Here is a 21932-nt window from a genome sequence, read left to right on the forward strand (position 1 = left end):
GCACTGCCAGGCTGGGGGAAGGCTGCTCAGAAGCTGCAGAGAGAGGAATCTGAGATCACTGGCGATGCCAGCTCTCAGGACTTAAAAATCACGTCTACATCTGTGTTGGGTTTAAACACGTCAGATGAAGGGTGTCACACCCTCCAGTGAGAGTATTCGAAACTGCAATTGACTAAAACTTTCCAAAGGATGAGAGTTGTTGCAGGTTTCAGAGACACTAAGCATCCTTTTCAGTGTGGGGATGGGATGGGGGAGGTTCCATCGTCAGCAAGGATGGTGAAAAGCACATATTGTCAAAGATACCCTCGAAAGACTTTCTTAAATTCCCTAGAAAATACAAGCGTTGTACTATCTCCCAGAAACTCCATACACCTAGTTAATTTTTTCCACGCTGGAACCCATCACTGCATTTCTCTGGTTGAGCTCTATGAGAAGTTGTTTCTTAGGACCATGTTGAAAAGAAACAGCAATCTTTCAGTTTTGGTTGCATCCAACGGATGGGAACTGGATGGAGGGAGGGGACGACAGCCGATTTCCAGCTCCCTTCTCACACGCACCATGAGGCCTGTGCTCCACAGACTTGTCTTAGATGGGCAGTTCCCCGGCAGTGTTTACATTGTGACTCTCATTTTCTCTCTCTCTCGATTCGCTGCCGCCTCCTTCCTGCCACATACTTATGGTTGATTCCACATAAATTAAAAGTGCTCCTACTATATTCCAGACCTCAAAAATTTCCATCCATTTCCATATGTTCTGACTTCATTTCCAAGTATTTTCTTCTGAACAGTCTTAGAGGTACAAACGGTCAAATTGTCCACAGTGTGGGATTTGGTTTAGGGCTGGGGCTTCTGTGTAAATGGTAGAGAGTTGGATGCCCACAGAGAGATTAAGATGCCACCAAAAAAAAGTGACCAATATTCAAAACCAGGCACCTTTTCCAGGTCAGAGTTTCCCACAGACCTGCCCATCATTAAATTAGTCTGTTACAACATTCCTGGCCTCTTTTCTGAGAACCCCTGCAGCCTTATCCTGTCTCTACTCAGATCAGAGCAGACACTTGTGTGAAACCCACCAGGGCTGTCTTCTTTACCAATCTGACCCTCACTTCGATCTCCATGGAAATCATTTATTCAGTAGAAGGATAACAAAAGAGCAGGAGTTCAAATGGAATCCAAGGGATGGTGCTATAGGCTGAATGCTTTTGTCTCCTCCAAATTCATATGTTGAAATCTAATATGATGAGTTAGGAGGTGGGCACTTGGGAGGTGATCAGGTCATGAGGGTAGAGCCCTCATGAATGGGATTAGTGTCCTTATAAAAGGGACCCCAGAGAGCTCCCTGACCCCTTCTGCCATGTGAAGACACAGCAAGAAGATGACCATCTATAGACCAGTAAGTCCTCACCAGACACCAAATCTGCTGGCACCTTGATCTCGGACTTCCTAGCCTTGAGAACTGTGTGAATTAGATTTCTATTGTTTATAAGCCACCTAGTCTACAGTATTCTGTTATAGCAGCCTGAACGGACTAAGACAGACAGCATCCCGTTATGGAGACCAGCTGTTGTTACCATTGCAGAGATGAGCTTTGGGATGCTTTGGGAATCTGAAGAAGGTATTCAGAAGGAAGGAAACCCTCCCTGCTCTCGCTTCCAATCCCTTAGAAGAGAGACTCAAGCCAACCTACATATAAAAAGTCTAACATCAAGTGTGGCTGGATCCAGGAGCTCAGATGAAGCCATCAGAATTTCTATCTCCAGTCTCTGTGGTCCTTTCCTCCCCAGCAAGCCTTTCCCCTGTGGTGGCCAGATGCCTGCCAGCATCTCCAGGTCTACAGCCTCGTGGACCAGCAACTCTGATGGAAAGAGGGCTTCTCTTTCTCAATTTTCCATTGAAAGTCCCAAGACTGACTCTGGAGTAAATTGCAAATGGCCTCAAACTCTTTGAGAGGTGGAATTTGTTACTTCATTGCCTAAATCTGGGCTGGATTTGTAGCTCGTTTTGACCGATAGAATGTGGTAAAAGTGACAGTGTATGAGTTCCAGGCCTAAGGCTCCATATGGTTTTCCGTCTTTGCTCTGGATCTCTTTGAATGTGGCTGCCTTAAACAAGTCTGGAATAGGCTCCTGGAGAGCGAGAAGTGACGTGGAGCAGAGATATGCAGTTCCAGCTGTCCCTAGACAAACCAGCCGACGAACCACTGCACATGTGAGTCAGGCCATCCTGGACCATTCGGCTCCAGCCAAGCCACGAAGAGACCAGAGATGAGCAGAGCTGGCCCAGACCAAAGAAACCACCCTGCCAACCCACAGAATTGTACTAGATAATAAATATTTGTTATTTAAGCCTTTAAGGTTTGGGGTGTTTGTTGTGCAGCAAAAGCTAACTGATACAAATGATCAGCAAAAGCTAACTGATACGGATCAACTTGGATCACCATCTCACCTGAATCACAGAGTGAGCAGGGAATACTGTATTCCCAACAGACAGGCCTGGGTCACATGTCTGCTCCTGGAGTTGGCGGTTGTGGCCAGAGCCACCCAAATCAAAAGAACCAAGAGCTGGGGGAAGAGGTGGGTCCCCACAAAAATCAGGGTGCTATCACCAGAAGGGAGAATGGATGTCAAAGAAGCAGAAACAAGAGGCGCCCACTAGAGCATTCTACCCCCATACTAGTAATCTCCAGGAGCTGGCATTTGTGGCCTCAGTTCTCATTCTCATTTGCAGCATAGCCCCAAGGACACCACCACCTCTGACGTTCAGTTCAAAGAGCTGTCATGGTGTAGAGGTCAGGCTTTGGTGTGGGAGTCGGATGGAACTGAGTTAAATGTTGGTTTTATCTGCTCTTGGCTGGATGGCCTTGGACAGGTTTGTAATCCCTCTGCCTTTCACTTTCCTCATCTGTAAAATGGGTCATGACATTAATACCCACCTTGAAAGCTGGCCATGAGCATTTGTGAAAATACACAGGGAAAAAAAAACACAGCGTTGACGCATAGCAGGGGCTCAGGAATGTGGACAATCATGGGTTTGTGGACGCTCCCAGGTGCCAAGAAACCAGGTCTCCCGAGCAAGTGGCAGATTTCCCACCCTGCCCACCCACAGTGCAGGGAAATATGCTCCCCAGTGGGGGTTCCGGGCTTCTTCTCTGCTGTGTTTCCTCGAGGAATCTCTTTTCTTCCTCTTAACCAGAGAGATGCAAACACAAGTGAGCCTTTTTTGGGTGTCAAAATGCACAATGTCCTCTTGGCTTTTGAGTCGTATAAAAGAGCAATACTTTGCCTCCTTGGGGGAAGAATGTCCCACGTAAAATGTATGGAGTGAGAGTTACACGGAGGGGATCCTGGCCAGGCTGTGGTTCTCTTCCTGCCGGTTGGAATGCCTTGACGACTGTGTCCTTAGATGACCACAGGATGGCTATGTGGGCTGGGCCCTAGTGCAGGCACATCTAACAACTCATGGCTTCAGTAATGACTTCTCACATCTTGGTGCAGGCTTTTTTCTCCCCAACCCTTTAGATTTCAGAGGCAGGTAAAATGAATTCAACAAATATTTATTGAGTGACTCTTGTGCCAGGCACTGGGGAAATAACAGGGCACAAAGCAGATAAAACCTCCACTACATATGAGTGGCAGAGGTAAGCAATTTGGGAGACTGGCCTGGGATTGCCAACTTTTCATTTTGCAAAGTTAGCACTTAAGGAGAGAAGTCAACCTCCCATGATTATCATTACTATCAATTTCTGCTTAGAAGAGAATGGCTATTTTAACATCCAACAGAGTGGAAGGGCATTCTCTCAAAGGCCAGATTTTGTAAATGACTATATTAGAGGCTTATCATATGCAAATTTAAGTTGTTGGGATTCGGCTACCTAAACAAAAATGCTTTGGAGTGTGGAAGAGAACACTTTGAATACTGTGGACAATCTCGCTCATCACTTGACTTAAAGAGCTGGTCTCACATTGTCGCCCACTGTCCGTGTCTTACAATGGCTCGCCCTGCTGGGGGCTTAAAGATGCATATGATTCATACAACTTGGCCCATAAATTCAAACCACCTCCTTCATCAGTCAGGTGCTCCACCGATGGAACTTTGGTATCGATGCTCGAGAAAAATCTGACTGAATATGTTTCCAAAATAGCAACTTCCTAACAGATTTTCAAATGTATTTTTTTCTCTCAACATTATATTAGGGCCGGCCCCGTGGCTTAGTGGTTAAGTGCGCGCGCTCTGCTACTGGCGGCCCAGGTTCAGATCCCGGGCACGCACCGACGCACCGCTTCTCCGGCCATGCTGAGGCCGCGTCCCACATACAGCAACTAGAAGGATGTGCAGCTATGACATACAACTATCTACTGGGGCTTTGGGGGAAAAAATAAATAAATAAATAAAATTATAAAAAAAAAACATTATATTAAAAATTTTTTTCCAAGCATACAGAGAAATCGAAAGAATCGTACAGAAGACACCCAGATACCCACCACTTAGATTGTACCATTAGTGTTGAACTTGACTTGCTTTCTCATATGTCTGTCCATTTTATCCATCCCTCTCTCCAGCCATCAATCCATCTTATTTTTTGATACATTTCAAAGCAACTGCCGAGGCCAGTACCTGTCACCCCTAAACACTCCAGCATGCAGATCACTCCCTAGAATCCAATATGTGTTTGTGATTTTTCAGGGGAAAATTTAGAAAGGGTGAAATGCACAAGTCTGAAGTGGACCATTCAATGAGTTCTGACAAATGTGTAATCCAAACCCCTATGCCGATCTTTCAAGGGTAATTTGAACGAAATACAATTTTCTTTTGCTATGTGCCGATTTTGACATAGCCCTACGCTGTAAGACGAGACACCACCGTAAATTGAGCTTTATGAAAAATTCCCTTCATCCGTCTGATTTTTCTCTTTTGCCCCAGACCCTGGAAAACATCATCAGATGCCCATTTGGAAACAACTGATTCAAGGCAGTTTGCAGGGTGGTCAGAGGTATCAGCAAGGGAGGCGTGGGTTCGAATCCCAGCTCTGCCACTTTCTGGCTGTATGACCTGGGGCAAATTATGTATCCTGCCTATGCCTCAATTTTCCCATGTACAAAATGGAGATAAAGATAGAACCTACCTCATAAGGTTGTTCTGTGCGCTGAGGGCTACGTGAGTTACATCATGTACAGCGCTTAATTAAAACATTGCCCGCCCAGTAATAAACACTCAGGACACCCTGACCCTTATCACCTCGCTGACAGCAGGAGACAGGGGAGATGGGCCTTGGATCTGACTCGTTAACTTTGTAGACAGTGGCTTTCTGCACTCAGGGATTTTTATGTTCCACTCAGTTCTGAGTCTCTCTGGCCCCATTGGCCCTCCAGCCAAGAATTTAATGACTGTCAAAATTCTCGCCATGACATCACCAGACGGTGTCAGTGGGAAGTCTGTGTCCATAAAATGACTCAAACTGGAAGATCTGGGTCAGACGGGGAACTGGGTTCTACTCTCTAATTGCATTGAGTTTATAGTGTAAATCTCGTGGCCTTGAACTTAAGAGTGCACCATTTTATTGGTACCAAATTGCATTGCAGACTCATTCGATCTGTCCTGGCCCTTCGTCTCTGCCAGACTAAAGCTGCCCTTTCACCGATATTGGTTTCATTATTCGTGACTCTCATATAAACTGGCCTCGAAAATAGAGACCAGGGAAGAACATTTTATGGTTAAAAGCTCTTTATCAATCTAGGGCTACTTTGCTAGACTTCTGAAATAAGATTCATTTTGTCTTCCAGTCAGTCAGTCATTCAACCATTAGTAATCGGGCATAGACAACACAGATATGGCTCTGCTCACAAAAATACTTACAATATATTTAGAAATACAAACATTTAATTAGTAATCACACAAAAAATGAATCACAATTAGGATAAAAGTGATCCAACAGCAGCCCATGGAGCAGATACTGTTGGTTGCCTACTATAGCAAAGGCTATGATTGTCCCCTAATATTTATCCTCTTTCTTTTCCACAGTAATAAAATACTTATTTTTAGCAGGCTACATGCTATCTAGGATAATGACCACATTTCCCAGCCTGCTTTGCTGTGACGTGTGGCCATGTACAATTCTGGGACCACTTCTAACACGTGGAGGGGGTTTCCCACACCACCAAGCAATTCTCCAACGCCAGCTAGGTGTGCTACAATTCAACTCAATTCTGACACTGTCTACCTAGAGATAGCGTCAGATCCCACAGGTGGAGGGCTCCGTCCCACCAGACTGCCCCCTGCCCTCGCCCCTCACTTCAAATGTCAGTCACAAGCCACATTGTCACCTGTGCTTCTGACTGACCAGCTATAGATCGGAGGTTCCAAAGACCCCCTCCTTGGGTTTGATTAATTTGCTAGAACAGCTCATAGAACTCAGAGAAACATTTTACTTACTAGATTACTGGTTTACTATAAAACGATATAACTCCGGAACAGCCAGATGGAAGCGAGGCATAGGGCAAGGTAATGGGAAAGGGCACGGAGCTTCCACGCTGTCTCGGAGAGCGCCCCTCTCCCCAAGCCTCCATGTGTTCACCAACCAGGAAACTCTCTGAGCCTGTCTGTCCTTTTGGGTTTTTATGGAGGCTTCATTACATAGGCACGATTGATTAACTCATTGGCCATTGGTGATTGGACTCAATCTCCAGCCCCATCTTGTCCCCAAAGGTCATGAGGTGAGACCAAAAGTTCTAACCCTCTAATCACATGGTTAGTTCTCCTGGCAACCAGTCCCCATCCTTAGGTGCTGGCCAGCTGTCACCTTATTAACATAACAAAAGACATCCTTTCTGCTCTCATCATTTAGGAAATTCCAAGGGTTTTAGGAGCTCTGTGCCAAAAACCAGGATGAAGACCAAATATATACTTCTTCTTAGAAATCCAATATCACACCATGTGACTAAGTTCTGGCCAATGTAATGTGCAGAAGTGGAATGTGTGATTCCATGTCACACCCTTAAAAGGAAAGAGCATGCCCTTCCTTTGTCTTTTTATTCCACTCATGGGCTAGAATGCTGGCGGGTGGTGCGCCATCTTGCTCTATAGCGTCAGGGTAGCACCCAGGGCTGGTGGAGCAACGAGATGGAAGGAGCCTGGGTTCCTGACACCGTGACTGTCTCATGAGAGACAAACTGTTATTTTGTTTCAGCCACTGTAATTTCAAGTTTCTGTAACAGAAGAATTAATTATATCCTAATTAATACATCCACCTATCACCTATCAAAGGCCTTCTTCTTTCTTATTAAGAGAACACTGGGCTGGTCCCGTGGCCTGATGGTTAAGTTCAGTGAGCTCCACTTTGGCAGCCCAGCTTTGGTTCCCGGGCGCAGACCTGCACCACTTGTCAGCCATGCTGTGGCGGCCACCCACATACAAAATAGAGGAAGACTGGCACAGAATGGTAGCTCAGGATGAATCTTCCTTAGCAGAAAAAAAAAAAAAGAACCCCAAATTTATTCAGGAATCAACTCTTAACAAAGGCGACTCTACCCCCAGCCCAGAGGTAAATCCTCATTAATATAAGCCAATCAAATCAACTCCATTCCTCTTGCCAGTGATTGGTTTGGGCCTGGACATGATGTAATTCTAGGCCATGAAACTCAGAAAGTTCTGCTGGGAGATTTCTGTGAAATATTTCTTTGCTCTAAAATAGACAGCCAAAGGAGACAGCCACTTATGTAAAGTACCAGGCATGGTGCTAGGTCCATCTTCTGGTGGATGTTGCTATATCTGGATGTGGTGCCTGGAACTGTGGCAGCCATTTTGTAACTAGGAGGAGAGCTAGTCTGGAAGTGGTAGGAATCTGATGGCTTGGTTGAGCCATTGAATTATGCAAGCCTAGAGCCACTCCACCTCCAGAGGCTGTAACATGTTGTTGTTTAGATCAGCTGAGTTGGGGTCTTCGGTTACTAGTAACCAAAAGCATCCTAACCAAACAGCACGGTACTCAGGGTTGTGACCAGCTCTCCAGTCTCATCTCTCAACATTTCTCCCCTCAGCCCCAAACTTCAGACTTACTGAAATCCAAACCGTGCTCTTTCGTGTCTCCAGGATTCCATACACGAAGGGACTTCCGCACTGTTTGCCCTTTTCTGCTGCCTTTATCTGGCAAGGATCAATTCCTCCTCCAGAATCGGCTTAGCAGACGCCTCCCCCAGGGAGCCTTCTGTTCCAGACCCAGTTTACAGGCCACCCCAGACCCACGTGGCCCATCTGCACACCTGGCCGGTGCTACTTGCCCTGTTTCTTGCCCAGAGCAGCCTTAGCAATGACTCATTCCATTTTCACAGTTGGAAAGAGCCAGCTGCCGTCACCGCCACTGACCAAGGACTTCCTTAGCATGGAGCTGGCTGAGAAGGAGAGACTGCCCACATGTGCACAAACCAGGCTAGACCTGCATCAGCCTAGGTTTAGGCTTCTAAACCAGGCTCCTCCATCAGCCTGGTGACACGGCCGGGCAGTGCGGGCAGGGAATGCCCTGTGGGCGTACTTTGACAGATGAGGGAGAGGAGATGCAGAGGAGCCATCCGTTGAATTGGTTGCCCCTTTTCTCCCTAGCTTTTTAGAGATGAAGCGGCTCTGTGCTGTGTCTTCGGAGACTCTTTGGTGACAGGAGCCAGCTATGGTTGCCGCAAAGCTGTGGCCTGCTCGGTAATGTACCACCTAGTATGGGCCCTCCTTCCTTGCCTCCTTCACTTCCCCTCTGCCTCCCTCTTGCTTCCTTGGGTTTGCACCCCCAATAACACATTCATAGGCAAGCTGCACCCTTAGGGTCTGTTTTCTAGGGAACCAGGCTAATTGCCTCCCCACCTCACGCCACCACCACCCGAGTCTGGGTTGCAAGGAAGAGACACACTCACATGACCTCAGACCCCCGTGAGGATTCTTATAAGGATCCACAGAGACCCGCGGCAGCAGCTGCTCACTGAAGCAGGAAGGGATCCGGAATGTCATCCAGGCAGCTTTGTGTCACACGGCGGCTTTGGTGCCCCAGCATCAACTCTGCTACCACCGTTCTTGGATCAGCTGCTTGCTCTCCTGGCTTCCTCCTCCCCTCCCCCGACCTGCCAAGGTTTCTGTTTCCTCAAGGCCTCTGCCTATCCCATGGCTTCTGCTTAATTCCGAATTCTGCCTCCTTGTGGCTTCTGCGTCCCGTTCAGACTCCCCAAGAGGGAAGACAGGTTTGGTCACTTGGTCACCGTCCCATATCGGGTGCACTGTTGGCACAGCTGTGTGTCCGGCCTGCTTGTGCCTGGCTGCCCTGGTCCATCACCTGAGAGTAAGTGCTTAGAAACATCTGCGTCACCTTGACATTGCTGCGACATCCTCAAAAGTGTCATTGATGGGCTCGTGTCTCTGAATAGAGGACAGACCAGTGTGGGTGTTCCGAGTTGCATGGGACCTGAGCTGGGTGATAGTCATGCATAGCGTAACCCACAGGAGCATTTTAAAGAAACAGCAACAGATCATTCATCATGGAGAGTCTGAAAAACACTTGGAAAGCTGCAGGAGAGGACTGAGCCCAGCTTCCAGAAAAGACTCCTAGGCCACACAGAACCGGGCCGTCAAGGGAGCTCCTGCCTCTGCCCCCGCCTCCCCTCCAGGAGCTGCCTGTGGAATCAGGGCCCAGCTGTGGGAATCAGAACCGTCCCACCTCTGCCGCCAGCCGCACTGGCAAAGCGGGTGTCTTGGGCAGCTCCTGTCCCCATGCCAGGGAATGTGGGAATGTGTCTAGCTTTCGAGCTGCAGAAGGAGGCTGGCTGGAAGAAGGCTGGATGGGATGGCCAGTGAATGTGACAGAGTCCATTTACAGGCTCCAGACTTCTGCAACAACAGGACCGACATCCTGTTCCCCCGACACTGTCGCATGCTCCTTGACCTCTGTGCATTGGCACATTTTCTCTCCTTTACCTGGAATGGCCTCCCTGAATTTCTGCTGGTCAAAATCCTATTCATTCATGCATGCATGCATTCATTTATTCATTCAACAAACCTCTATAAAGTTCCAGGCATGATGTCGGGTGCTGGGGATAGCAAGATGACTATGACAAAGTCTCTGCTTCCCAGAACCTCATCACCTGGTTAGGGAGACAGATTGGAACATAAATTAACCTGCCTTCCCAGAACGCTCTCTTTCTGTGCTATAAAACACTTTACTGTGTGAAGGGAAAGGAAGCACAAAGGTTAAGAGCCCAGCTCTGGAGTCAGCCTTGCCAGCTGTGTGACTTTGAACAAGTTACTGACCCTCTCTCAGCCTCACTCTTCCCATAAGTGAAATGGCACTAACTACAGCGCCTACCTCCCTGGGCCTGTTCTGAGCATTTCAGGAGACGCTGCACGGGAAGGGCTATGACCAGGAGGCCCGTGATATCTACCAAACATGCTGTCTTTCCCTGCTCATATGTCCCCTCCCCGAGAGCCGTCCCCGGGCCTCCCGTGGGAAAGGAGTCATCTCCTCTTTCTCTTTCCCTCTCGTCAGTGTCGCCATTCTCCCTCCACGGGACACACCTCTGCGATATGAGAAATATCGGGACGCCTGTGGGTATGTATTTGCTGAGCCATAAAAAAAAATGAAAGCCAGGAGTGGCCTTTGTCAAATATTAAACATTAAAGGAGATTTTTAATGAAATAATTAGCAAAAGTCAATGAAACAGTGGCGGTTTTCTAAATCCACCCATACTGTGTGGCATTTCAGTTTCCAAGCTCAGAGCAGCCTGTTTTCCTTCACATTCGCCTCTGCCTGGCACACGGGAAGAACCCACGACGGTGGGTAATAAATTAATGAATACATGCGTTTGTATTTGCTCTGACACATACAGTGATTTTTCTGAGTGCAAAGTGCTGAGGCCTGTACCTTGAACTCTTTGGAGGAAATGCGCTATGGAAACCGATTAGAGGCAGGAAAAACAGTAACAGTAATACAGCATTTACTCAGTGGAGTGGGGTGAATCGTGGCCCCTGTGAGATAACAGAAAATATATATATTGGTCTCCGCCCCCGGTTCCTGGCACAGGGCTCCTAAAACCTTTGTAATTTCCTAGGTGGTAAGAACACCGGAAGCATCTTTTGTTCTAATGAGGCTACTCTGGATGGCTCCTGGATGGGGGCTGGTCTTGGAGCTTGGAATTTTCAGCCTTACTCCCCATTCTCCAAAGAGGGGAGAGGGGCTGGAAATGGAGTTAATAATTGATCACACTACGTGAAGAAGCCTCCATAAAATCCCAAATGTACGGGGTTCGGGGAGATTCCACGTTGGCCAACCCATCCACGTATGGGAGGGTGATGCACCCCAACTCCATGAAAACAGAAGTATCTTTATGGTATCGTTCAATAAACTGGTAAACGTGTCTCCCTAAGTTCTGTGAGCCGCTCTAGCAAATTAATCAAACCCAAGGAGGGGGTCGTGGGAACCTCCAATTCCTAGCCAAGTCGGACAGAAGTTGTGGGTAACCTGGGGACCTACGGCTTGCGACTGGCAACCGAAGTGGGGTGAGGGGCGGTCTTGTGGGTCGATCATGTCAGAATTGAGTTAAATTATAGGACTCCCAGCTGGTGTGCAGAGAATTGCTCGTTGTGGGGACAAACCTCCACCCATTTGGTGACCAGAAGTGTCAGAAGTGAACTGTTCTGTGTGAGGAGTAAAGGAGACACATAGGAGAGAAAACTGAGGTTTTTCTAATATTCCCCCAAAAAGATCTGTTGATGTCCTAACCCTTGGAACCCATGAATGTGACCTTATTTGGAAGCAGAGTCTTTGCAGACGTAATTAAGTTAGGGATCTCCAGATGAGACCATCCTGGATTACCCAGGTAGGCCCTAAATCCAATGACAGGTGTCCTTATAAGAGCCTGAAGAGGAGACACACACAGAGCAGAACGCCATGGGAAGATGGAGGCAGAGATCAGAGCGACGCAGCCACAAGCCAAGGAAGGCCTGGAGCTACCAGAAGCTGGAAGAGGTGAGGCAGGACCCTCCCCTGGAGCCTTCAGAGAGAGCCCAGCCCTGCTGCCCTGGAGAACTGCGAGGGAATAAATTCCTGTCGTCGTAAGCCACCCAGTTTGTGGCACTTTGTGGTGGCAGCGCCAGAAAAGAATACAGCTCCCTTTGGGCTACAGCAGCAGACGGAGGAGCATAGCAGAGACTGCGTGGCCCACGAGCCTCAAATATTTACTCTCTGGCCCTTTACGACAAATGCTTACTGATCTCTGATCTAGAGTACTGCCCTTCTTTGCATGGTTGAAGATAGCATCTACCATACCTACTAGGGAAAAAACACGCCACCCTGTTAGTGGTACCCCCATTTTATAGACGGGGAGTTTGCAGCAAAGCGAGATTAAGAGACTTATCCAAATCCAAACATGGTGGCTGCCTGTTGTTTACGAATGCCAAAACATCCCCTCCGCTCCCGCCAGCACAGCACCCCAACTTTCCTTGGGAGACACCCCTCCCATGGTTTGGGCAGGGCTCACCCCACCTCCTGGTTCCAGGGTGTGTTCCCAACTGTATTAGTCTGCTTGGGCTGCATATAACAAATACCATAGGCTAGGTAGCTTAGACAACAGAAATTTATTTTCTCATAGTTATGGAGGCTGGAGAGTCCAAGATCAAGGCACGGAAGGATCCAGCTTCTGGTAAGGGCTTTCCTCCTGGCCTGCAGATGGTTGCCTTCTGGCCGTGTCCTCATAAGGCCTTTCCTTGGTGCATGCACATGGAGACATCTCTCTCTCTTCCTCTTCTTATAAGGACACTGGTCCTATTGGTAGGGTCCCATCCTTATGGCCACATTTAACCTTAAATCCGCCTAAAGCCCTGTTTTCTAAAACAGTCACATTGGGAGTTAGGGCTTCAACATATAAATTTGGAGGGGACACAGTTCAGTCCACAGCATCACCCCAGGCCAGGCTAATCAGTATTCTCTAACTTGCTCGCTTTCCCATGTGACCCAGGGCTCTCCCTAGGTGGGGCATTTGCTGCACATTTCAGGAAAGCGAAGCTCTCTTCTCCTCTGCACTGAGGGTAATGTGAGACTGGAGCCGCCAGGAGAGGGCCTGGCAGAGAGTGCAGCCAACCTAGAAGAAAGTAGAGCTAAGAAGTGATTGGAGAGGACCTAGATCCAGCTGTGGGAGCCCCTGCATGGCTGCATTAACATGATACACTACATTCTTTTTGAGCTATGTTTCTGGTCTCAGAGCTAATAGTAACAGAGATGGGATCTGAAAGCAGGTCTGCTTAGCTCTGAGAGTTTCAACCCAGGATTTCCTGGGAGTTATCTCGGTCCTAAACCCAGGAACATCCTCTGGGTCCTGAGTCCCAGATGGCAGCTGGGTGCCGACATTTTTAATACATTCGCCCTTGCTCTCCTTAAACAGCCATGGGGGCAGGGAAGGTGCGATGAGTGCAAATAAATAAAGATAATTATTTAAGTCAATCCAGATAATTAAATCCATCCAGGTTATTTCAGGAGTGCTCCCTGTTATGAAACAAAAAAAGCTTCCCCCAACTGAGGTCCCACTGTGGGTCTTGACAAAGGACACAGGCCAATTCCTAGCAGTAGAGGAAGGGACTCCCTGGTCCCCCTCCCTGAGACCTGGCCCCTGGCTTCTCTGGAGCCAGATGCCTGGGTCTGCTAAAGCTGTGTGACCTTGGGCTAGTGGCTGAGCCTGCCTGGGCCCCAGTTTCCACATCTGAAAAACGGGGAAAATAATAGCGTCCATTTCAGAAGATTGACATGAGTGTGTCAACACTTATAACTCACTCGCACAGCACTGCCACTGTAAGCCCTTCGTCAAGGCTGTTATTTTTATTATTCCCAAGGCTGGCTCCTCCTCATGCAGATCTCAGACCAAATGTCACCCCACAGCCAGCCTCCAGCTTCCCTGGGGCAGCGCCCCCTTCTCACTCCCTCATTGTTTTGTTTCTTTCAGAGCATTTTCTGCTATGGGATCCTTTCTTTTTTGGTTTCCTTTTTTAAACAGGCTGTAAGCTTTCCGAAGGGCAGAAACCTTGTCTATTTTGTCAACTGCTGTTCCCCAGCACCTAGCCTCCTGCTGGGCACACAGCAGGTGCTCAGGAAATAGGGGTGTGAGTAAAGGACCGCGGCACGCTGGCAGGGGCTTCCTCCGTCCCCAGGCCTGCCACGCCACCAAGCCCAGCCACCACGACTTCCTGGGTGGAGGCGGGGGCAGTCTCGGGGTGAGCTCTTTTCTCCTCCTTCCACCTCCCCGGCGTCACTTTCTGTTGTGCGCACAACTCCAGAAGCTCCCGGGACCAGGCACTGCCCCGGAATCGGGGCCTTCCCAGTCCTGCCTTCGGGGAGGGAGGATGGGGGTGGCTCGCGGAGGCCAGTTCCAGGCGCGTCCTCAAGTCCCTCGCGCCGCCCCGCGTCGCTTTAAGGCGGAGGCCCGGGAGGGGGCCGGCCCCGCGCGCCGCTCCAGCCTTCGGCATTTCCTCCCCGCTAGCTGGCGCGGCCTCGCCTCCCCTCGGAAGAGGAAACTCCCCGGGCCCGAGTAACGGGAACAGCGCGGAGGGGAGCGGCGGGGGACCCGGGGGCCGGCGGCGCCAGGAGGGCCGGCCAGGGTAGGCGGCGAGGCGGGCCGGGCCAGAAGCTGGCCGCGGGGCGCCGGGCGGGGAGGGCCGCCGGGCCGGACGCGGCGCGCAGCGGGCGCAGGGCGCGGCCCGGAGCCCGGGAGTGCAGGGCGGGCCGCAGCTGGAAGGAAAACTTGAGCTGGGAGAGGAGGCCGAGCTGGAGGGCGGCTTCCCCCGGCCCTGCGAGGGGGGAGCCGCCGCGGAGGCCAAGGAGAGCGGGAGAGCGGGGCTGCCCGGGCGCTGCGCGCATGCTGGTCCGGGGGCGCCGCCGGGGCTCGCGCCCTGGGCTGCTCGGCCGCCGCGGCCCCAGGCGCCCGGCATGTCGGTGCACTACACTCTCAACCTGCGCGTCTTCTGGCCTCTGGTGACCGGCCTGTGCACCGCTCTCGTGTGCCTCTACCATGTCCTGCGAGGAAGCTGGGTCGTCCGGGCCGAGCCCCCCGACGGCGCGGATGGCGGCTTCCCGCTGCTCAAGGTGGCCGTCCTGCTCCTCCTCGGCTACATCCTCCTGCGCTGTCGCCACGCTGTCCGGCAGCGCTTCCTGCCCGGGTCTCCCCGCGTGGGGGGCAACTCCGCCTTCTCCCCTAGACACTTCCGAGAGCCGAGCCTCGGCATCTTGCTGGAGAGTTACTACGAGCACGAGGTGCGCCTGTCGCCGCACGTGCTGGGCCACAGCAAGGCGCACGTGAGCCGGATCGTGGGCGAGCTGGTGCGGGCTGGCCGCGCTCGGGGGTCCCCAGGTCCCATCCCTGGTGGAGCGCTGGCCTTGGCCTTCCGCGGAGACTTCATCCAGGTGGGCAGCGCCTACGAGCAGCATAAAATCCGCCGGCCCGACGGCTTCGACGTGCTGGTGCCGCTGCGCCTCCCGCCGCTGGTGGCGCTGGAGCCGCGGAGCCTGGGCGCGGAGCCCGCGCTGTCCCCAGCCTTCCATGGCTGCTTCGTGTGCGCGCTCAAGGCGCCCCCGGGGGCCTCTGGGAGCCAGTGGCTCCGGGACTGCAAAGCCTTCACCGACGGCTTCTGCGTGGACGTGCGCGGGCGGCGCCACCTCTCCGCCACGCTGGTGCTGCGCTGGTTCCAGTCGCACCTGCAACGCTCCCTGGCCACGGTGCGCTACAGCCTGGAGGGGCGTTGTCGCGTCAGCCTGACCCCAGGTGGCCTGGAGCAGCCTCCCACCCTGCACATCCTGCCCTGCCGCACCGATTACGGCTGCTGCCGCCTTTCCATGGCCGTGCGTCTCATCCCCGCCGTCCATTTGGGCGACAGCGTCTTCCTCGTGGCACCGCCACCGCCACCCTCGCCCTTCGGGCCCCTTTTGGAGCTCCCGGGAGGCCTGCGTGCTGATGCACTGTGGGGCGTGAACACAGCGCGCCAGGAGCAGAAGCTGCTGAGCTGGCTGCAGGAACGGGCCCCTCCAGGTGCCTGCTACCTCAAGTGCCTGCAGTTACTTAAAGCTCTGCGAGACCTGGGCGCCCGCGGGCTGGACCCGACGGCCGCCGCCCAGTGGGGACGCATCCTGTCCTCGTACGTGCTCAAGACGGCGCTGCTGACGGTGCTGCTGCGCGAGGCGGCTCCGGCGCAGGGCTGGGACGAGGCGTACCTGGTTGAGCGCTTGGATGAGTTAGTGCAGTTCCTTAGGGACTGTCTGCTGCGACGCCATACGCTCTTCCACTGCGTCCTGGGCCCCGGCGGGGCGGCCGCCGAGGTGGGCCCACTGCCCAAGGTACTGCGTGAAGCCGCCCCAGTTAACCTCTTGGCCGCGTTCGACAGGCACGCCCGGGAATTCGCGGCGGCGCGGCTGCTGTCCACGTGGCAAAGGCTGCCCCAGCTTCTCCGGGCCTATGGGGGTCCCCGCTACCTTGCCAGGTGCCCCTCTCCCCGGAGTCAGCGCACCCAGGGGTTCCCTGAAGATGAACCATAAGCCCTGACAGCGCCCCCACCTGGCCTAATGCTCCTAATGCCTCGCCCACCGGGTGGGGGTGGGGATGGCAGTGAAGCCAGTTGAACGCAAGGAAGATGAGCTGCAGAAGGTGTTGGAAAATTGAGGATGACATTCGGTAGCTTAAATGTCACCTCTGGCTCCACAATCCAGCATGGTTATGGCATGTTGTTCTTCACGCCCACCAGGGTGTCCGGGCAAGCTACAGAAAGGCACCCAATGGCAGCAGCTACCACTTGGTCCAAAAGTTGGTTTGTGTGGAATGCTTCTGTGGAATGATCCTGCTTTTAGGGAAGCCCAGCAAAGGAAGCAAGAACTAGCTGCAAGACAAGTTCCCTCTGTCGATTTTTAAGACACAGATCTCTCTGGCCCCAAAATTTAAAGAGGGGCATTTTTTGAGGTAACTACTTGCTAGGTCCTGGGTTCCTGATGGTCTTTAAAAAAAAAATCTGAATCTTTATCTGCAACTGGAATTGAAGTTCTATTCTAGGGGCTAATGATCTAAGGAACACAGTTTCCATTCTTCAAATTAATATTAATCAATTTGAATAATTTGAATTATTTTAAGTGGTGCAATCACAGGTGTTTGGCAGGATCATGAAGAATTAATTCACAGGTATTGAGAGGCAGTCAAGAGTTGGTTACAGAAACTTTCGGAACAAATAGCACTTTATTTTGATCAATTCTTTTGTTTCGTGGTCATCGCTAGTGCCAAATGTTGCATCTGAAAGGGAGGCGGGTTCCATTTACTATTAAGAAATGTGCAGTCTTGAACAGCAGGCTGGCTTAACATCCCTCCAGGCACACGCGCCTGTATACTGGTCAATACCCATTCACTGAGTGCCTCCTGTGAGCCAAGCACAGTGCAGAGTAGCAACAGATACAGGTTTAAAACAACACTGGTGAGGGCGGGAAACATGTCGGGTCCCGAGAATGATGTATTTCAGTCTTTGGCTATCAAGGGGTCTCGCCAGGGCCTGCTGCTGGCTGGAGACAGAAACTCTTTTTGTTTTAAGGCTTTCTAGCAAACTCCGTTTCGTGGAGATTTCTTTCTGAGTTTAATGAGATGATAAAGAGGATGTGCCTGCTGCCGTGCCTAGTATGTAGTTAGCTCTCTCAGTCAATGCTCAGTGATGGCTGGTGGTTATAAAGTTTTTCTCCCATTGCCCAAGCGGCCTTCAAGTGGTTTCAGGAGCCTTCAATTCAGCACAGGGCTCGCAAAGCATTTCACTCAGAGTTCAGTATCTTGGGCTCTGTGCTTGAGGATCAGTTACTCACCGATCGAGGGAGACAGCCCTTGGCAGTGGTCTGCTCTTTTTTTTTCTCTTTGGGCATAAATGTCACCAGGTTGGGTGTATTTTGCACCCAGGAGGAGACCATTCTGAAATTCCTCCTTGTCCTCCCAAATTTCTAACAGCCCTCCATTGTATCAGTTGACTTAAAACTCAATTTGAGTTTAAAATGGTCCATCATCTGCTTGCCTAATAGAAAATGCAGGCGTTCCAGTGTTCCACTCTGGGATTTTTTTTTTTTTAAAACAAAGCCATGCACTTCTTTAGACTCTTAAAGGTAAAACTTGGAAGATAGAAGTAGCCACCCAAATAAGGCCATTGTTTAATTTCTGAGTTATTTTGAGGGAACTCTTTAAACTTTTTTTAGGGGACCTTCTCGGCCATTGCAGGAAATCATTGTAAATAAATGATTTATAGAGAATCCTTCTCATCAGAGCTGCAGAGACTGTTTTTTTCCTTTGCAACCTTGGACTGTAAGAGAAACAGTTGCAAATGTTATGCTGTCTCTTTGAGGTTGTTTTGGGGACATTTCCCCTTAATACCACAAAGGCCGTTCCTAGCTTTTGAGGTCATAAGGTACTGCATTTAGCAAAGGTTCAGTCTGCCAACTTCCTGCAAAGATATAAACTGCACAGTGTTTTTTAAAATAAATGCGAAGAGTAAGTAGGTCTTTATATGTGTATATATATATATTTATAATGTTTTCATACTCAGCCACAATTTCCCCTGTAGTCATTAAAGTCTACTGGGGTGGGGGCAGCAAAGTTATTGGAAGGATTATAAAGCTTGAAAGCTGAATTTTCCAAATATCTCTAGCTGAGTTAATAGGTTCCTTTTTTTAAAAATCTTACTAGTGTTTTGAAGTTTAAATCTGGTAACATACTGTTCTTGTAGTTTTTTTATTATATATTTTTTTCAGGTTAATTACCCAAGCCTCATCCATCCTCAAGATTTTTAATTTTTATTTTATTTTTTAAATTAATGGGGCATTGTGTTTGTGAATTTTTAAAATATTCATGTTTTATTTAAATGCCATGCTGAGCAATTATTCTCTGTACATGGTAACCAAATCAGAGATTTCGATCAATTTTGATCAATGTTTAGTAATCCCACACATGTACTGTGTACAAAGAAATAAGATGGCATATTAGCCAGGAGAGATGGTTGCCTGAGGCACTTAAATTAAGCTCAATTCTGTATTTTATTAGGGCTCCATCATATCCTGGATCTGAAACATACACATTTTTGGTGTGTACTTGGTACTGGAGATTCATATGTGCAAATATTCTCATACAAGAAGGTTCAAATTGCTCATGTTAAAAAAAAAAAAAAAAAAAAGGTTAATTGTCCAGCCAGTGCCCAAAGAAAATGTTTTGGGGAAGATGACTCAGCCGTTTTGCCACGAGACACCCTTTGGTGGCTCCCACTGCCCGGTCTGGGGAGCCATCCTGGAATGCTCGTGGGCTGGGAGAAGGAGACATTTTTTTTGCAAAATGAAACTGAAGCTGAAAGAAGGGGGAATTCAAGGGAATCAAGAGAAATCGGAAGAATTCAGGAAGAAGGACTTAAGATGGAAGTGAAAGGAAGAGATGGGGAGAAGGGGAGACGGGTTGGAAATCATATGAGGGTGTGAAAGGGGTTTGGGTTAGGAAACACATTTTTAGGTATGTGCTATTTCAAACCAGGGGTCGCAAACTCAGCAGCCTGCAGAAACAAGACAGGGAGATAAATAAGGGCGGGGGTGGGTGGGCAGTGGGGACTGTGGCCGTCATAAGAGGAGCAGCCAGGGCTCAGCTCCATGCGGGGAAGCGGGGTAGGGAGGGGCTGGAAATCAGGATTTTTTTTGTAAGTGAAACTTTCTGAGTTTTAAACATGATTTTAAAATGTCCAAAACACCATGTGGGCCAGACAAAACATTTGGTTGAGCCTGGGGGCCACCAGTTTGCGACCCCTGCCTTATACAGTTAAGCCCTCGAGTATGTATAAGGGTATATCTATTGTTATGGATATGATGTTATACATAGTTGGGGGTGTGCTATTTCAATCTTTATCTCTGAGAGCTAAGCTTTATTGTAGAAACAAACCAAAAAAATTAACACAGCCACAGATAACACTTAACTCCCAGTTCCCAGAAGGACCCTCAATCCTGGAGCCTCTTTTTGAGTCAGATCCTCTGTCAAACCCCTGGGGACCAGTTCTTGGCATTTCCTTCCGGGTGAGTCGAGGCCAATCCCCTTGGCTCTGTCGGAGTTTGCAGATGAGTAATCGGGAAGGATTGCAGAATAACTTGTTTCTTTCTTATTTGTATTTTATTCTTATTTTTAAATTAATGATTATGTTTTTAGTAGTTTCCTAGCCTGTGGCTTAGCAATGATGGTTGGTGGCTGTGAACACCAGAAAAACAGTGCTGGGTCTTTGGGCCAAGCTTCTTCCGCTTGTCACCCTTCCCACAGCTGAGAAGACTGTGCTGATCAGAGGTTTCTCTCTCTTTCTGACTCCACGGCTCCCCCCGAAATTGACATCCCAACATTCTGAAGGAATTAACCTAACATGTTTCCAAAGCGTCTCTACTAGCCTCATGGAGTAAGTCACTTTTTCTGTAAATGTGGCTTTCCACATTAATGATGAAGACTCAATTTATCCCTGTCCACGTGGAGGAAGGCTATTACTTCCTCCCCAGTGGTGGGGAAAATGAACCTCATTAACATTTTCAGTGTCCCTCAAGAGGGAAAAAAAAGTTCAGTGTTATCATCTTGGCGTTTGTTAATTTTTTTAAAAAAAATCTCACGTCTGTCAGACACTACTGTTTATTTTTTTATACCTACATAGCACATGATTTGGTGGGGATAAAGCAAGTATAAATTGGGAGAGGGTGAAGATATATGTAATCTACACAGAGAGAAGAGACTAAAACGCACAGCTCAATGATATATAGTCTGGTTTTTGAAGTATCAGATATTCAGGAATATTTTTAGCACCCTTTGCTTTTTTTTTTTTTTGTGAGGAGATCAGCCCTGAGCTAACATCCGCCAATCCTCCTCTTTTTTTTTGCTGAGGAAGACGGCCCTGGGCTAACATCGGTGCCTATCTTCCTCCACTTTATATGGGACGCCGCCACAGCATGGCTTACCAAGCAGTACTTCGGTGCGCGCCCAGGATCCGAACCAGCGAACCCCGGGCCGCCGCAGCGGAGCGCGCGCACTCAACCGCTTGCGCCACCGGGCCAGCCCCATAGCACCCTTTGCTTTTAAAAAAAAAAGTGCCTTCATTCAGTCACTTGACTTTAAAACATTCCTCTTACTTTACTGTTATTTTTAAGGTGTATTCTGACCCCAAACTGTGTATTATGATGCAGTCTGTCGGCTGTGGTCATAGCGTATTGTGTTCCAATAACAGAGACCAAAGAGTTAATCAGATATAGTTCAGCTGCTACAGTTGTGTGATTAAAAGGCATTTTAGTCACCAAATTTCCGTGGCCCAAACAGTTGAGGCCTGAGATTTGTTTTCTATTTCAGGTTGGAGTAAATTTGCACTTTTAATCATATGGGTCATTTGGGGGCCTTGTTCTTTTGTACTTTGCTTTATTAATAAAGGAACTTGTAGAAACTTCTGGACTGGACGTCAGATTTGGGGAGCGCTCTCGTCTTCCTGGAGGGCTTCTGATGCCGTACACCAGCCTCACTTGCTTTCAGCGTCTGAGTGTATGGGAATTGTTTCCTGTGCAGCAAAGCTGGGATCGTTGTTTGTACAGAATTGGCCCTGCACACAGGTGGGAAAGGATGCCAGTTCCTGGCTCTGTAGGTTTGCGGCCTGGGGCCTGCCTTCAAGGCTTCTTTTTCCTTGCCTAGAACCTTCTGCCTCTGCCCCTCCTCTCTGCTCCCACCTCTACCCCACGCCCTGCTCCCACACACACCCCTAAACACAATTCAAGTCTTGGCCTGTGGCTAATTTATAGCTCAAGAAATTGTGCCCAGAAATCTCTTAGGCCCTCGGGTAAGGTAAACATTTGCTAATATGAGAAACCACCAGGCTTAGTGAGAGATGGAATCTTGGAGACTAGGTAGGACTCTGTGAAGCCGTGGAGCC

General features: G+C 49.4%; 1 protein-coding gene across 1 annotated transcript; it reads left to right on the forward strand.

The window, feature by feature from the left end:
- Window positions 1-14818: 14818 nt before the first annotated feature.
- Window positions 14819-17131, forward strand: ITPRIPL2 (ITPRIP like 2). The gene has a single exon (XM_058569955.1). It carries the CDS (start codon window positions 14938-14940, stop codon window positions 16534-16536), a length of 1599 nt encoding a protein of 532 aa, XP_058425938.1. The 5' UTR covers window positions 14819-14937; the 3' UTR covers window positions 16537-17131.
- The last annotated feature ends 4801 nt before the right edge of the window (window positions 17132-21932 follow it).

Source organism: Diceros bicornis, chromosome 26 (genome assembly GCF_020826845.1).
Source record: "Diceros bicornis minor isolate mBicDic1 chromosome 26, mDicBic1.mat.cur, whole genome shotgun sequence".
NCBI classification, from domain to species: Eukaryota; Metazoa; Chordata; class Mammalia; order Perissodactyla; family Rhinocerotidae; genus Diceros; species Diceros bicornis.

Excerpts from the sequence above, each read along its gene's own strand:
- ITPRIPL2 (XM_058569955.1), top strand. The coding sequence starts at position 14,938 with ATGTCGGTGCACTACACTCTCAACCTGCGCGTCTTCTGGCCTCTGGTG.